At 39.5% G+C, this 17,234-nt stretch overlaps 2 protein-coding genes across 4 annotated transcripts; both read left to right on the top strand.

Annotated features, from left to right (window-relative positions):
* The first annotated feature begins 1,161 nt into the window (after positions 1-1,161).
* On the top strand, positions 1,162-4,480 carry LOC137192546 (tubulin alpha chain). Its single transcript, XM_067603322.1, has 4 exons — positions 1,162-1,247; positions 2,568-2,790; positions 3,141-3,289; positions 3,377-4,480. Exons 1-4 carry the CDS (start codon positions 1,245-1,247, stop codon positions 4,352-4,354), a joined length of 1,353 nt encoding a protein of 450 aa, XP_067459423.1. The 5' UTR covers positions 1,162-1,244; the 3' UTR covers positions 4,355-4,480.
* Positions 4,481-5,018: 538 nt separating this feature from the next.
* dnajb2 (DnaJ heat shock protein family (Hsp40) member B2) lies at positions 5,019-17,022 on the top strand. Of its 3 annotated transcripts, XM_067603331.1 has the most exons (11): positions 5,976-6,262; positions 8,504-8,600; positions 9,074-9,183; positions 9,517-9,570; positions 9,981-10,100; positions 10,436-10,510; positions 10,839-10,968; positions 11,790-11,860; positions 12,246-12,545; positions 16,361-16,432; positions 16,609-17,022. In XM_067603331.1, exons 2-10 carry the CDS (start codon positions 8,536-8,538, stop codon positions 16,387-16,389), a joined length of 954 nt encoding a protein of 317 aa, XP_067459432.1. In that variant the 5' UTR covers positions 5,976-6,262; positions 8,504-8,535; the 3' UTR covers positions 16,390-16,432; positions 16,609-17,022. The 3 variants fall into 3 exon arrangements, with proteins under 3 accessions (XP_067459431.1, XP_067459430.1, XP_067459432.1); XM_067603330.1 differs by lacking the exons at positions 5,976-6,262; positions 16,361-16,432 and adding an exon at positions 5,019-5,114; XM_067603329.1 differs by lacking the exon at positions 16,361-16,432 and having other exon boundaries at positions 5,973-6,262.
* The last annotated feature ends 212 nt before the right edge of the window (positions 17,023-17,234 follow it).

Genomic DNA, 17,234 nt, shown 5'->3' on the forward strand with positions numbered 1-17,234 from the left:
GTTCACAGGAGTTTGAGCATCACCATGGTACACTGATAAGAAAGTAGAAGGGACAACTGATATTTCCATTTAAGCCATTGCCACCATACACATGTAGAGCAACAGGAGATGAGGCTTGTGGTTTTCTGTAAGGTTTTCTGTAAATGATAAAACAGAGAAATGCAAGAATTACAATATGCAGTTAACCAATATATGACATCACATGATTAGGTATCTAACAAAACAGTGAATATTAGTACTCCATGGGGGTGAGTGGTAGGCCTGCCACTGATAAAATTAGTACTACATTATGGTGAAACATTACATTAAACAATTACTCAGTGAAAAACGCTAAATATTCTAAATTAGGTCATAAGGATTCTAGATATTGCATCTCCTTAATTAAGAACTGCAGAGAATGAATCATGCACACTGCACACTTGCACACAATACTAACAAGCTGTAGGCTCAAGAAAACAGGCAAGGTGACCACTGTAGCCTTTACCAAAATATACTGGTCAGGCATTTGATCACATTCAATCTACATGAATCTGCATAACCAGTAAACTACAACAATATATGAAGAAAGTAATAAACTCACTTTAGTAACTTACAACTGTAGGTGTGTCTCTGAAACACAGGTACAGAGGGCATTCACATGTGGTTAGTGTTGCCGCCAGCAAGAAGAAAAGAAATGGGCGGGATATATAGAGCAGAACATGATTAGGAGTGAGTGAGCTCAGGTGAGAATGGGTTGTTGTCAGGCTTCTGCAGAGGTTGATGGTGAGCTGATCATTTGAATCAGGTTTGTTGGAGCAGGGAAACATATAAAACATGCAGGGCAGAGGGTTCCCAGGACCAGGAATGAGAAACGTTGAATTAAACTAACTCTAGAACATTGAATAGTACATCTCTCCAAAAAGTCTCTCTCTCTCTCACACACACACACACACAAAATTAGAAAATAGGGAAAAAGTGGTTAGGATAAATCAAGAGTGTTATTTCTCCATAAGCATTTAAGCTCATACTGAAAGACAAAGCAGATAAATGTAAGGGTGAATGATATGACAGACAGCATTAGGGACTTCCCTCTTTTTTTTTTAAACTGCTCTTTCCTCCCGCCAATGAGCTATGCAGCTGCTTGCTGAGGCTTCCTGCCTGCCCCCCTCCACATCCTTGTCTATATAAACCCTGACTCTCCCTCTCCTCCGCACTTCTGCCTTGTGTCTGAATCCTCAACGTCAGTCGAAGGACAAGCAGACAAAATGGTGAGTAACTGCTCGGCTGATGACGTAGCCTTAAAATTTCCTCTCTCTTTCTCTCAGCCTCCCTTTGTCTCTGTTTCTTAGCATTAGATGGATTACACAGCTAAGCCTTTTTAATGCCTATAAGACCTCTTTTCTGGAGTTGAAGGCAACTGATACAAAAGCAGCTTTATTGTGTTAGGTGGCAGTAGTTGTGAGCTGAATTTCTATTAAACTTTTTAGGGCATGTCTGTTGAGAGTTCAGGAATGTACTGGAATAGTTGCATATGACTGCAGTATTCCTCTCCAAGTCATTTCTGTACTCTTGGACAATCTAGGTCAGATGACAGACACTTTATAAGTTAGACTGCTTTGTCATGTTCATACTTATTTAATATATACAGCTTAGCAAAAAAAACAACAAACATATCCAACTAAAGGAAAAATAAGTAATCAGAATCCTAATAGTGCATTTGTTAAGGAATTACAGTGATCTGGACTAAGGGAGTGATCAGGGTAATCGTGGCAGTGGGGGATGGATAGAAAGAACAGAGAAAAGAGGAGTGGTCTGGGCTAGGCAGTATGAGTTAGTTGGCAGCCATTTTGCAGCTGTTAGGAGTTTTTTGGGAGAGATGTGGAGGGAGAGAGGGAGACAGCCCTGACTGTTACACAGCACTATGCAGCTGGACAGGATGGGGGAGGAGAGAGACGCAGAAGGGGAGGAGATGAGGAAAGGGAGGAGATACAGGATGGAGAAGTGGGGGAAGGTTTTCCCATCTTGTTGAGGCATGGCCTTCCTGTCTGCCCCATACTGCATTAGTTTGTATGTCCCATAAAACTGGTCCTCATAGGCAGCAGGGGACACTTTAAAAACTGCATTTAGCTGCACTTCCTGTCCAGATATTCTGGTTTCCACTGCAGTAAATCCATAGTTCAGCCTATGCTTTAGTCAGGAGACTCTTAAAGCTGCATTAATGCTGATTTACTCATATGCACTGTGTAGCACTGAGCACTTCAAACAAACTGTTCTGGCATACTTAGCAGTTTCCTTTCTGAATCCAGTGTAGACCCCACACCAAAGGTTGTAAGTATACATGAAGTTCAAAGAACGAACACAGGGGTCCCACACTAACTATTTATGATTAAATACATTAGATGTTCTATGTTGCCCTTTTTCATCAAATAACATGGCAGTTAGTTTAGTCAGGCAATACATCTCGAGCAAATATACAGTAACACTTTGCATTTGGATAGTAAATGTGTGTCTAATTACAGGACTCACATTTTCATACCACATTAGCAGCCACCTTTGACTTTAATCAACCTCTCTCCCCTCTAATTCAGCGTGAGTGTATTTCTATGCACGTCGGCCAAGCCGGAGCCCAGATGGGCAATGCATGCTGGGAGCTGTACTGCCTGGAACATGGTATCCAGCCAGATGGACAGATGCCTTCTGACAAGACTATTGGAGGAGGAGATGACTCCTTCAACACCTTCTTCAGTGAGACAGGGGCAGGAAAGCATGTTCCAAGAGCCATCTTTGTCGACCTGGAACCCACTGTCATCGGTCAGTAGTCCGTAAATAAACAGTGCCCAAAACACACATTTAGGACATTGTGAATATTGTTTTATATCATTAGCATAGAGGTAATAGATTGGCGCATATTGGACAATTTTCCTCTTCTTGCACACTATTTACCATTTATAATTTACATATCATATGTTTTGATTTTGACTTGTGCAAACAAATACAACTAAAGCCTCAAACTCATGAATCAAGCTGGCACTTCACCACACCTAATTGGTAAAATTAATACTCATATCTCAACTTGCAGCAATATCAGAGTAAATATAACATCTACAACATTCTTCACTCATGGACATCATTTCTTACTCTTGTCTTCAACCGTTTTACAGATGAGGTGCGTACAGGAACCTACCGGCAGCTCTTCCACCCTGAGCAGCTGATTACAGGAAAGGAGGATGCTGCCAACAACTACGCCCGAGGACACTACACCATTGGCAAGGAGATCATTGATCTGGTTCTAGACAGGACTCGTAAACTGGTGAGTTTTGTTTGTTGATTTCATACTTTTAGAGATTTTGCTGGTTGGAGTTGGATTTTAAATAATCAAGGTGAATTTCCCTTTCAGGCTGATCAGTGCACTGGCCTGCAGGGATTCCTCATCTTCCACTCCTTTGGTGGAGGCACTGGCTCTGGTTTCACCTCCCTACTGATGGAGAGACTCTCTGTTGATTATGGGAAGAAATCAAAGCTTGAATTTGCCGTCTACCCAGCTCCCCAGGTTTCCACAGCTGTAGTGGAGCCCTACAACTCCATCCTGACCACCCACACCACCCTGGAGCACTCTGACTGTGCCTTCATGGTGGACAATGAAGCCATCTACGACATCTGCCGCAGAAACCTTGATATCGAAAGGCCAACCTACACCAACCTGAACAGGCTCATCGGCCAGATTGTGTCTTCAATCACAGCTTCACTTCGCTTTGATGGAGCCCTGAATGTTGACCTGACAGAGTTCCAGACCAACTTGGTGCCCTACCCTCGTATCCACTTCCCTCTGGCCACCTATGCCCCGGTCATCTCTGCTGAGAAAGCCTACCATGAGCAACTGTCTGTTGCTGACATCACCAACGCCTGCTTTGAGCCAGCTAATCAGATGGTGAAGTGTGATCCACGTCATGGTAAATACATGGCCTGCTGTCTGCTGTATCGTGGTGATGTGGTGCCCAAAGATGTCAACTCTGCTATTGCAGCCATCAAGACCAAACGCACAATCCAGTTTGTGGACTGGTGCCCCACAGGCTTCAAGGTGGGCATCAACTACCAGCCTCCCACGGTGGTTCCTGGAGGAGACCTGGCCAAGGTGCAGAGGGCTGTGTGCATGCTGAGCAACACCACAGCCATCGCTGAGGCCTGGGCTCGTCTTGACCACAAGTTTGACCTCATGTATGCCAAGAGGGCCTTTGTCCACTGGTATGTCGGAGAGGGAATGGAGGAGGGAGAGTTCTCGGAGGCCAGAGAAGATATGGCTGCCCTGGAGAAGGATTATGAAGAAGTTGGCACTGACAGCATGGGAGAGGAAGATGAAGAAGGAGAGGAATATTGATGAGTCAAACATCATCCAGGCTTTGCCATCACACATTCCAAGAGTTATCATGAACGTAACACATTCCCAACATTCTGATAACCTGTGGTGGTGATGTCAGTATTAATAAAAGTTTTCATCACAACATTTTAAGTGAACCTGTGATTCTTGAACTCTTCCAGCACACTGTAGCATGGCTGTTAAGCAAGTATTTTATTGTAGAGTAATTTTCTACAACATTCAAACCTCTTTCTAGCCTAAAATACTAATGAGTCATCAGAGGTGATTACCAGTCTATTGAGCTTTGCATTTAACTTTTATAAATGTGACAGATTTTACTTGGCTTTCTGAGACAATTGGTAATGAATTATCACTGTAGTGTGATTTACAAAGATAAGAAAATACTTGGGCAAAATAATATCAATATTATAAATCAGTACAGTACAAACATATGTAATACTACATTTTATTTTGCTATTCGTGGAGGGGATTTTCCCATAGTTGCAATGCTTTGCAGGATTTTAGGTTTCAGCTTGCAGCTTATTCATTTATGAAGGAAATTCCTGTTCCTCTGCCTCTGCCAATTTCCTGCGATGTTTGTGCCATGTCGCAGACTGTAGATATAAAAATATAGTGGGTTGGGCTGGACTTCTTGCAGTGGCTTCCCTCGGCCACTAGATGGGAGCAACGGGCACCGAGTTAAGTTGTAAGAGTTGCTCAGTCATAATCATTGACCAGCGTTTGTCATACCGCTCGATGAAGATGGACCGAATATTACACGGTGAGCTCATCATATAAACCTGACTACTAACTCCAATAATGACGATCTAATCAAACTTTCTGATTATTTTCAGTTAGGTACACTTCTCTGGTCTACCAGGAACTTTCTCGATGAATTGTTGGACTCTTAGGCTTTATGATACAATAAAGTGGAATCATAATGGTAAATCATTGCTGGTGCAAGAAACATGCAGATCATTTACACAAATAAGAATACTAAATTTCAAGTACAAATCTTGTATTTCAAATCGCACTTAAAAGTACATAAGTATTAGTAATATGTACTTTAAGAAAGCCTATATGCAATGTCCCCTGTCTGAATTATATATTATAAAAATAAATGTGTAAAGAGCCTTCTCATGTCGTAGCCCTTCAAGGTGGAGCCAATGGGCCTATTGTTGGGTACCTCGATGTGAAGTCATAGGCTACTGAATTTGAAAGAAGGCCACGTTTTGTATACAGTTTTTATATGCAAAGTAAAGCTATAGCAGAGCACAGTGGAGTAAAAAGTGCAGCATTCCCCTTTGACATGTAGCAGAATAGAATAGCCTATGAAAGAAGAGGCTACTTATGAATGTAAGTATTTCCACGGTTTCATGCAACCTTAATGCGGTTAGTAGGCTTATCTGAATAGAAATTATTTAGTAGTATGTTGGCTACAAATGTAATAATTTGGTTTATATATCTACCTGAATAGTGGCCATATGTAGACATCCGTGACTACCATCATAAATTACTGGTGTAGCTAATTATTATGCCTCATTATCAGAGAGCAACAGGCAGACGCCGATGCAGGGCGGGTCTACTGACGTCTCTAAAAGCTGGCATGTTCTAGACGCTCTATTTTTTCTCTCAGCTGATGGTGACGTAGCTGTGTGCGGCTTTAGACCAGCAGCACACAGTCAGGACAAACAGGGCCGTTAGTTTTCCCTGTGGGGAGCGTAGAGTAGACCGCAGAGGCATAACGGTACTCTGCAGTGAGATTGTGTTGTTAGAGAGTGTCTGTGTCGGGGCGGCGGAGCGGAGGAGGCTGTCCGCGGGGCTGTCGCAAAGAGACGGGAAGCGCATTCCAGAAGAACCGCTGTTATTGTTGCAACAGAACCGGCGGACAGACGGTTAAATTGCTCACTGATCAGACAAGAGGCTCAGGTAGGTCCAGCTTAGGCCACTCAAGTTGTGACTATCCTACAGGCAATAGACCGTGTTTTAGCCACTGCAGTTTGTTATTATAGATGTCTAACTTTACCATATTAGGAAATATTTGTCACCAAAACTCAAAATAATGTTAATTTTTTACCCTTGGAAAGTTCTTGAATACAGACAGTACGCGTGTGTGCCTTCAAGCTACATCTGCCAGTGTGTGTAAGTTTGTGTGGGCCCACTGTCATGTCAGCAGCAGTTGTGTCGGATGGCGCTAGAAATAACATTGTAATAATACAACTGTGAGCGCATTGCTGTTCCCGGGGGTGGGGGGTGGGGGTGGGGGGGCATATAAAGTTAAGTTTAGTTATTTTACTTCAGTTTGGAAATCCCCCCCAGCCCTGAAACTGTTACTGTCCACTAATGAGATTGGCATGCTGACTGTGGCTATAATGGAGCTACTGAGTTCTTTTAATTTCAAGGGCAAAATTACTCACCAGAGATGATTCCACTTGTAATTATTTTTGCTGAAAACCCATATAGACATTAAGAATATGATTATAGATCATATAGCAATGCAGTACAAAAAAAATTGAATCAGGATTCAGTGAAATTGATCTTTTCAGCTGTATTTATAAAAAAAAGTTTGTAAGATAACAGGAAGTTTTCAGTTATCAAGATCAGAGATATTATAGAAATTATAATCACTAATTCAACTGCTGTGATTATGAATTGAAGGAATGTCATGCTGACCATTATATAAACTCATCAAATTAAATTTAAGGAACATTATCTTATTATCTGAGTACTGTTATGAGCCTCTTCATGCATGTATCTCAGATGAGTCGCTGATCTTTTCATAGATAAAAGTGAAAGTGTAATCTATAATGGTTCATCCACTACCTCCACACTGAAGTTATTGCCATAGTTTTGACACTCAAATTAAGGTATTAATTATAGTCTAAATAAACATGGCAATTAACATTATGTGATGTTGTACTGATTGTATGTTAGATGAGTCATTCTGACAAAGCTTTAAAACCCCTTTACTTCTGAGAGAATGCAGCTTTAACAAGCGACTTTTCTTAGTACCAAACAGATGATGACTGAGCTTAATTTGCTGAGTTTAATGAGATCAAGATTACCTAACTTCTTCCCCTCCTTATTTCTCCTCATTCTTGTTGTTTCTCCTTTGCTCCCTCTTTGCTCTCTCTGCTTTCTCTCCTCCTCATTCCTTTCCATGTATTTGTCCTCCCTCCCACATCAAAACAAAGTACAATCTCAGTGGTAATTCACTTAATTCTTCCTGGGCTTTTATATTTTGAAGTCAAAATAACCCAAATTGTCTTACTACTTGGAAAATGTCCACTAAAAATGCAAAAATATTTTGATGTAGCTTTACAACTGGCAAAAGATGGAACAAAAAAAAGATGACACAGATGTCAAATATGCAGCACATTAATTAAAGAGGAGTCTACCTCTAAAGGCCCTGCGCTCCCACCACACACGTTTTCAATTTTTATGGCTGATTAGCTCTCAGCTCAGGTTAAAGTTGGGCATAACTATGCTGGGAATAGAGTGTTTTCACGGCAGACATTTTGACTTGTCAAAGCAGGAAAAGCACATGTGTAAATAATAACAATTACGATGGCTCCATTGCATTAATTGTCCCAGTTAACCATGTCAGTGAGTGAACACGCACAATACCACGACACTGAGAGCAAAGCAGACAAATGGAATGCAGCCATCATTAATGTCATTAAATTCACCAGTACTTGTCCGCCGCTTTGACAAGTGTGCCGTGAAAAAGGTCTACTACATGATGTCATTAAACAACATGTGCTAATAAGGATTTTCACAGAAGACAAGTAGGAAAAACACAGGTGTATGTAAGAATAAAATGAATGTTGGCTAGATTCCACTTAGCTGCTTCAGTTTCATGGTCCTGGTATTGTGCATATCGGCTCACTTTCATACTGTCATGGCTAACTGGGACCATGGAATAGAAATGAACAAAACTCTGAGAAAAGCACCTGCATTGCTGAACCATGAGTTTGTAGAGCCTGTTGTGTCTGACCAAATTGTTGACCACCACTGCAAATTAACTAAATAATGTGCATAGAGCTGTTTCTTATCCTTTTTTGGATTCTGGGGAATATCATGGATGCCAAGGTTTTCTAAACTTTTTGTTATCAGGGTCAAAGTTAAGTATATTACTCAAAATAAAACTCTGTTGTATTTTCCTTTCAGGAGTGGTGTAGTGAGGGGTGACAGAAGGAGACATGGTGGATTACTATAACATCCTGGGAGTATCCAAAACAGCCTCTCAGGATGACATCAAGAAGGCGTGAGTATCCCGGACTCCTGATAAATGTCAGGGCTCTTAACACAAAGTCATAAACTTTAAAGCAGTATTCCAGTAAAGTAGAAAATACAGATTTTGAAAATCGATTTGTAGTGTTTGAACTTATTACTGTAAACTGCAAGATCATTTGAGCAGTTTCTCATTTTTATGTGTCTGGATTTGATGATTTGATTTCAAAAAACATTCTTCTTAGTGAGAACATATACTGTACAAGTATTTACATTAAATGACAAAACACCAAAATACACTGCCTCATTATGCAGTGTGACTAAAGAGGTTTGAGAATTACTATGTAAAATACAGAATTCCTAATAACATGGAGTGCTTTTTCTTCCATGGCTCTGCATAGTGCACTGTTTATGAAAACAAGAGAACTGCAGTATGTTAAGTATAAGTGCATTTCTTTTTATGTGATTGGTTGTGTGTGTGTCTCTTTGTTTGTGTTGTGTCTTCAGGTACAGGAAACTGGCCCTGAAATGGCATCCAGACAAAAATCCAGACAACAAGGAGGAAGCAGAAAAAAAGTTCAAAGAACTGGCTGAGGCCTATGAAGTCCTGTCTGACAGTAAGTCACGACAGTGTGCATGTTGATATACGTATGTACAGTATATCCATGTGTGTGTGTGTGTGTGTCTGTGAGACGACTGGGTGTTGTCATGTGACTGTGGTGCTGATCTGTATTGATGCTGTAAGTCATGAATCTGAATCTCTGTGATGATGTCAAGCTTTTCAGAGAGGAAATTCAGTTACAGAATCCTTAAATGGATACACAATAGTTAAATTCTTTATCTAAGTTAATATGAATGTGTTGGGTGTGTGTATAAGAAGAAGTAGAGACATAATGATGCTTATGGATTTTAATACCATTGTTGAATTGTACTTTGATTCTCCTCTACAGAGAGTAAACGTGACGAGTACGACAGATTTGGAAATGACAGAATGAGACACAGAGGTAAATAAAAAGGCTTTCCTGCAGTGCTTTTGAAATTCTGCGTCCATAATGGTTTGGAAAATTGTCCAGGACGTATGAATGGTGGTGACCTCTAATAGCCAAATTTTCCTTCTCTTTCCCTTCCTTCTGGTTTTTAACTCCTCCTTCTTTCTTTGGCCATGATTATTCTTTTCACCCATACTGGACATATTTTCCCCTCTCCTCTCTTCTCCTCTCATTTCTCCTTTCCTTTTTACCCCCTTTACTCTCTCTGCTTCCTCTCCTTTCCTCATTCCCTTCAACACATTTCTGCTCTCTCCCACTTCCCTGCACCCTCTCATTCACACTCACTCTGTATGTTTTCCTTCCGTCACACTTTTTCCTTATTGTTTAATCTGACCCCTCTGATCCCAACCACTTCATTTTTCCAGGTTCCAGCTCCAGCCCAGACTTTTCTTCAGATTTCCCAGGTTTCACCTTCACATTCCGCAACCCAGATGAGGTGTTCAGAGAGTTCTTCGGTGGCCAGGATCCCTTTGCTAGCTTCTTTGGTAAGTCTTATTTGGCGTTTACATTGGGTTGGTTTAATACTCTATATGGCGAAATTTAATACTATATATCAAAATAATTGCTCTTACATTCAGCCAGTTACAGTAAATTAGACCATTTTAATTTACGATGGGTCCCCTCTGGACAGCTGTTAATGACTTTGGGAGTCCGCTAATCCTGCTTTAAAAATGATAGGAAATTTGCATTTTTCTGTCCATTCACTTGTAGAGAAATAAATGAAAAACACTGATATTGTTAGTAAATAAAAAACACATCTTACCTAACAGTAGCAGCAGGAAGGATTTAGTCTTAAAGTATTTATCTCTCTCTCATTCAGATGACTTCTCATCATTTGGAGGCTCGTCCTCTCGTCTCGGCCCCAGTCGCTTCTTCTCTTTCCCTTCAGCAGGAGGTAAACGGTCACATACTGTATTAAGAATGTTGCATGTAGATTACAATATCTTGTAGCTGTGTAATTTGACATCATAGAATATCATATTGTGGGCACAATGTTAAAAGCAGTGGCCCAAGAAAAACTGCTTTATATTTGCATCTGTTCCATTTTTGTAATTCTGGAAAGGAGAAAGGGAACTGTGTTTAAATATTTGTCCGACTGTTCACTACATCTGAACCTTATTTTTGTTGTAGAGAGAAAGTGATGTTATTTTTACAGAGTAATGATACATCAAAATGACTCTCTTCTTATCTCCTCTTATCTCTGATCATCTGTCCTTCTTTAGCTGACTTTACCTCCTTTTCTTCCCTGGGTGGTCTGCATGGGATGGACAGCATGGGAGGAGGGATGGGCAACTTCAAATCGGTTTCTACCTCCACTCGCATTGTAAATGGCAAACGCACCACCACTAAGAAGTATGTAATGTCTTTCCCAACCTGGGATATAAAGTATTTAATGCAGAAAAGTTAAAACATTCACAGAAAAGTATCTGAAACCTGACACTTTTGTACAGTTTTATTTCCCAATACTCACTCATTCGGAATTATCTTGATGTGACAAACCTCACTCCCACTAATAAACAGTGGTTTGCAGCTCCACATGGTAATGCAGTTGCTGATTTGGAAAGTATTTTTACATTTTTAAAAAACATCTTTCTCAGGGTGTGATTCATTTTGCATACAAATATTATATAACTACAAACATGAAAGTTACGCAGTGTGGCAAACACATTTTTATGTCACTATGTTTTGAATTTTATTTCAGTGCAACTGGGTATTTCAGTATTTTTTCTTATTGAAGGTCATATTTTGCTGCCTATAAAGTCTGTTCTTGTTGACTACAAAGAATGGGTATAGAGCTATTATTTTAGTCCTCACAATGTCAGTACTACTTGTCTGACATTGTCTACATTGGTAATAGTGCTGTTATTACTGTAAAAGTTCCGTGAAAGAGGACCCACTCCCTATGTGGATATAAAGGGTAACAAAAAGGTTACAAGTAACAAAAACACAACAATTCTTATTTTCAGTTGATTATACACTAATTAAACATACTTATGAATATTATATTCCATTTTTGCCAAGTCTGTTCCATTAGTTGCCACTAAATTCTACACACTGCACCTTTAAGTTCTTATATACGGTGACTTTTTGAAAGTGAGTCACAGACACAAACACAAAAAAATGATGGAGGCATTTAATACCGCCATTTATCTGTGTATTTGTTTTGCTTACAGGATAAAGGAGAACGGGCAGGAAAGAACAGAGATTGAGGAGGATGGGGTGTTAAAGAGAATCCTAATTAATGGTAAGATCATATACTGTACAATGAATAGTGTGGTTGAAAAGTTTAACAGTTTTTGTACTGTATGTGATTTTTGTGAAAATTTCAACCTTGCTTCATGCCTACGTAAAAGAAGCTCTCAGTCAAACAGCAAAATCCAACAAATTCACCTAAACTGGTTGACAAAACTAATACTGCATGCAAATATGGAGCAAGAGAGCTACATTTGCATTTGCAAGTCAAGTATTTTTTAACTTGGGTATTAGAATAGAAGAAGTTCTAGATATTGTTGTTAGAGTTAAAATTGTATGGTGACAAGCCTATAGTATGTCAAACACTCTTCTGCATGTGTGTGCAGATGGTAATTCATGTTGCTTTTGCACATACATAAGTGTTGTGTTGTTCTCAGGTGTGGAGGATGAAATGGCGCTTGCGCTGGAGCTGAGCCGACGAGAGGGACTGCCCCATCCATCACCTCAGAAGCCACAAAGCCCAAACAAATCATCTGTTGAGCCCGACAGATCCCGTCCCAGCCCTTATTCTGCAGGCACATATCGGTCATTTAGCTCCGCTCCCTTCTACAACTACGGAGGGGTTAGTGGAAGCAGTGAGGATGATGAGGAAGATGAAGAACTGCAGATGGCTTTGGCATGCAGCCTGTCAGAAATGGAAGCCCAGCAGAGAGCAGCTGTTACCGACTTCATATCAGGTGCTGGGGGTGGGGTCAGAGTCAAGATTAATAAAACTACTACCCATAAAGGAGTCAAGGTTGTTAAGACAAAAAATTCAAATGCAGATGGTAGCGAAACGGTTGTTGAAGAGGAGAAAGAGGAGAAAAAGGAGAAAGAGAAAGAATGGCAGTCTAAAATGGGCTCAGGGCCTGGAAACAGGTGGGGAAAAGAGGGAGAGGGAACCAGGGAACCATGCTTGTCTCCTGAGTCACCCACAACTGCCAATACTACACCACTAAGCCAGAGCAGTGAAGCAGAGTCTGAACCTGCCATAAAAAGTAGTGGAGGCAGTGGGAAGAAGAAAAAGAAGTGCGGGTGCATTGTGTGCTAATGCAGCTTGTGTGCGGGGGTTTATTTGGGTTGCCTTATTCTTTATACTTACCTCAGCGATCTGCCTACAGCAAGGCTCTAATGTAATGTGATTGCCAGACTCTTATTTTGAGGCAGTGCCTCAACTGATCACAAGGCTTTTGTGTAGATTTAACACATCTAAAATGGACAGTGAGTCAGCTTGAAGTTTTGTGGTTTCTTGCTGCTTTTCTTTGTCAAAAGCCAACCCAGACATTTCCACATATTCTACCCATAAAGCCAAACATTAACAATGTTTTGTTTTTGTGCATGCAAAGAAATACAGAGGATCGTTTCTGAATGTACATGAATTTGCCAAATATTTACGTAGACAGAAAGGAGTGGGATTAAGAGGGATTTAGATGTGGCCGAAGTGATTTTAATCCCAGTAAGGGGAGAGTGATTTCCTGCTCTCAAATGTGTGTGTGTGTGTCTGTGTGTGTGTGCTCATGCATGCGTGGTTTTCTGTGTGCGTCTTTGTGTGTTTGGGTCAGTTGGGACCGTGCCAGAGAATTTTCTCATTCACTCTCTCTGGCAAAAGGAATGTATCAGAACTGTGTCACACTCATCCCGGCCTCAAACAATAGATCCAAAGTAGACCACAGAACTTTCTCTAGTAAACTCAAACTAGTTTGATTTGAAAAAATAGTGTTTACTCATCAACTGATAGTGATTTCTCGAATATGTATTTGAGAACACTGTACTTTGCAAATGCAAATACGGTACTTTGTTAATACATACAAGCTCACATGACAGAATTGTAGCCTGGCTTTTACACTGTTGTAAAGTTGGAACAGTCAGGCTGCTAGTGAGACTAAATATATTAATTTGAATGTCTTTATGAGAAAAAAATCCTTGATCCAAACTACTGTAGCTTAATTAAAGGTAATCAGATTTAAGATTAAGTTTTTTTGGGAAAGCACTTGAAGCTGGAATTAAATATTTTGTACAAACCAATGTGCACAGCATTATGATTGAATGTAAATCCCAGTTGCGTGTAACATGATATAAATGTTTTATATTTTTATCCTTTTGGTGCCTTCGCATGTCTGAACTACGTAACTACGTGTTTACATGCTTACATCACTGCAAAAGTGCCAAGTCGGAAAAAGAAAACATGAATTACAAAGAAAATGTATTTTAGTCAATGATAGGAAGCTTTGGCCTATGTTTCCTCCTTAAGACGGAATTGACAAAATTTACATTTTGTGATAGTGAGTGTTGTCAAGTAATTTACTCAGGTCTGAGGTGAGAGTGATCATCATGATGGTTGTGTGTGAGTAAAATGATAGCCTTTCATCCCCCAAATAATGCTAGTTTAATTTCCTGTGGACTGGTTTGAAAAGTCAGGGTAGGGGAGATATTGTAGCTGCATTTTCCTTCTATCAGCATGTGTTGATAAAGTGCCCTTGATCAAAATATTAAAACCCCACCTGCTTCAGTGAAGCTGCCAGTGTGTGCAAAACAATGTAGACTGTTGTACTGCAGGGCAACTCAAACATCCCTGCGCTGATTCCCTCCAGGCTACTAGTTAGTATAAGTACTGCCAAAATGAAGGACATATCTATAAGATAGAGAGTTGACTGTGTTTTGGTTTTGACTTGTGATGTTATGTTTTTACAGTTTACAGTCATTCAGTTATCCATGTCAGCTACTGCTGAGATGGGTTTTGTATTTTACTAAAATTGCAGCATTTTATTTGTTTGCCAGTATGTCCCCATCTTTGCACTGGAGCATACTGGAAAAAAAACAAAACTGCTGAGCATAAGAGCTGTACGTGTGTTATGTGGGCAGAGGGAGAGAGGTGAGATATTGAGTGTTTAATTTTAGGGTTACCATGGTACTAATGAAGCCCAAACTTGCCTGGTTCCAGACCTCTGAGTCACAGCCTTCATTTCCAATTTTTTCAGCAATGTGAACAATGAAGTGAGAACACAAAGACAATTCAGTCTGAATGTCCGGCTAACTCTAGCTGATAGCTACACATGCACACATTCGTAGTGGAACACTAATAATTGTCTGAATGGAGTACTGTTTTAAATGTTATGAAAGTAACAGAAACGTCTGTTGGTGCCAAATCACAACGGTGTTAAAAATAATTACTACAAGTAACATGTTAAAACATTTTTTTTTTTACTACTGTTCAAAGACGTGCCTGTCTTAATAAGTGTCTGATTACAGGCAGTGTCCCTTTTCCTGTCCTGCTTTTACAAAGCTCATTGAGCACAATTTGGTTGTCATATATTTTTCATAAGTGCTTTATATAATTTATACTGTATGAATTTTGCTTTCACTCTTAAAGGATAACAATCGTCCCTGATAGAATTGCAGGCTCGGCTGTGAAAACATACTGGCATTTCAAACAAATTGAAATTACTTAAATTTTGCTCTGTTTACTTGAGTTGTTTATCATTTCTCCTCTCCAAACTGTTATTTGCTGAGTGTGGATGGGGAACGAGACAGAGAGAGAAAGAAAGAGGCGGATGGTTCCATACATACAGTTAATATATATATATATATATATATCGACCTGTATTATTTGTACTACATTGAACTCCCCTGTGTTTTTGTTCTTTTTATTACAGATTGTTAAAAAGGGAAATAACTAATAAAGATTGAGCCAAAAGAGGAGTTTGAATATTTGATTTTTTTTTAAATGTGGCAGTAACTGCTATGCATTTTTACACCAATTTTCACAAATTTCTTGTTAAACTACTACTATAATTGAATTGATTTAATTGATCATTTAATTTATTTGATTTGATTTCATTCATTCAAACCAGTGTGTCCCCGTTTACATGCACAGGTCCTGTCAATATGGACCATTTATACTAAAACTGGCCATGTGTGTAGCAATGAATGTTGTTAATACAAGCATGTTTGTTCCTGATTTGTTCATCTCTCTGCTCATCTCTGCCTCTGGATCCTTTCCTCTTGCAAATAATGTAATCTGCTAAACCTTTTGGGTGAGAATGTTTCATCTGTTTTCAATGCAAACTAACTTGTTTCAAGAATTGTATTGTATTGAGAACCATTATCTTGATAAGAAATACAACACTGTCATCGTTTCTAAATAACTCTTGCAGATTTCTAATTTAGGCAGACTGCTTGGCTAGGATATTACTGTTTGCATGAATCACAAATTTAAAATAGTAACAGAAAATTACTTCATCTCACAGGTTGTTATCTAACACTCTTTTGCTTAAAGTTTTGTTTTGTTCATCAGCTGATGACGTGCTGGTACCAGCTTATAATGCCTGCCTTGCATTGTTATGTTATTTGCTGTTTGTTGGCTGACATATCAAAGAAATAAAACATTTTTCAAAATTTGTAATGTGACAACTTCACATGTAAGAGGCGTTTGGTCTCTACATGTGGTACCACATTATGGACACTTAAGTTGGAATTTTTGGTTTTGTCTTACACCTCCTGCTTCCTGTTTCAGACTCAGACTTCGAGGCCTTCACAAGCTAACCTGATTGGCTCATGCTGCTCTGTGCCCTAGCCCTACCATGAGGTAAAGAACCAGTGTGAACCCGCAGCACCCAGAAAGTTGTTCAGTCATTCCTTCCCCTGCCCTCAAGCGCCATGTAGCTCAGATGATGCTCTAAGTCCCATCTTTTTTTAGAAATCACCTTGATACCTGTTTTAATTACTGAAGTGTAACATGTCCTTGTGCGTCTATTCTTACAGGTCAAAGGTCAATTCCCCATGATGCACTTGTCTCTCACTGCCCACCATGGCTTCTACCTGCTGAATGACACTTAAAAAAAAAAAAGATTCAAATGTGTATTTTATATGTATGTGTGTGAATGAGTGTACATAACTCCTTCTGGAGCGAAAGACTGGAAACTTTGTATTTTGAAACTCGAGAAAATAGCTCTAATCATCTCTGCATTAAAAAAACATGATGTTTCTGCTGAATTTTAACTAATTTTGTTTTGTGAAACCAGTTACATTATCAGAAAACATTGTACGCAGGGTAGAAAATGACCATGCTGAGAGAATAATTATCCCTGCAAATGGAAACTGAAATGGAAAAACATTAAAATCTTATGAATCATGTATAAAGCAGGGAAAATAAAGCACTTCCTGCTGACTACTCTGTATCGGTCCGTGGCAGTCTATCTTGTGGAAAGGGAACTTCACAGTGAATAACAAAAGAAGATAAGATGCCAGCAATTAATTTGAGGTAGAAAAAAATATAATTGACAATATTGTAATGCAATTATTTTTGTCTGTTCCACTGCAGGAGGTGACTATCTGATAAACTTTCAAGTAATGCAGTGCTTGAATAATATATTGATTTCATATCTTTA

Source organism: Thunnus thynnus, chromosome 11 (genome assembly GCF_963924715.1).
Source record: "Thunnus thynnus chromosome 11, fThuThy2.1, whole genome shotgun sequence".
Lineage (NCBI taxonomy): Eukaryota > Metazoa > Chordata > Actinopteri > Scombriformes > Scombridae > Thunnus > Thunnus thynnus.

What these genes read in the sequence shown, in the direction of transcription:
- LOC137192546 (XM_067603322.1), top strand. An exon ending in CCTGGAACCCACTGTCATCG is followed by an intron (nt 2,791 to 3,140) that starts GTCAGTAGTCCG and finishes ACCGTTTTACAG; the next exon opens with ATGAGGTGCGTACAGGAACC. An exon ending in TAGACAGGACTCGTAAACTG is followed by an intron (nt 3,290 to 3,376) that starts GTGAGTTTTGTT and finishes TTTCCCTTTCAG; the next exon opens with GCTGATCAGTGCACTGGCCT.
- dnajb2 (XM_067603330.1), top strand. Translation starts at nt 8,536, where the DNA reads ATGGTGGATTACTATAACATCCTGGGAGTATCCAAAACAGCCTCTCAG. An exon ending in CAGGATGACATCAAGAAGGC is followed by an intron (nt 8,601 to 9,073) that starts GTGAGTATCCCG and finishes TTGTGTCTTCAG; the next exon opens with GTACAGGAAACTGGCCCTGA. An exon ending in AAAGAGAATCCTAATTAATG is followed by an intron (nt 11,861 to 12,245) that starts GTAAGATCATAT and finishes TGTTGTTCTCAG; the next exon opens with GTGTGGAGGATGAAATGGCG.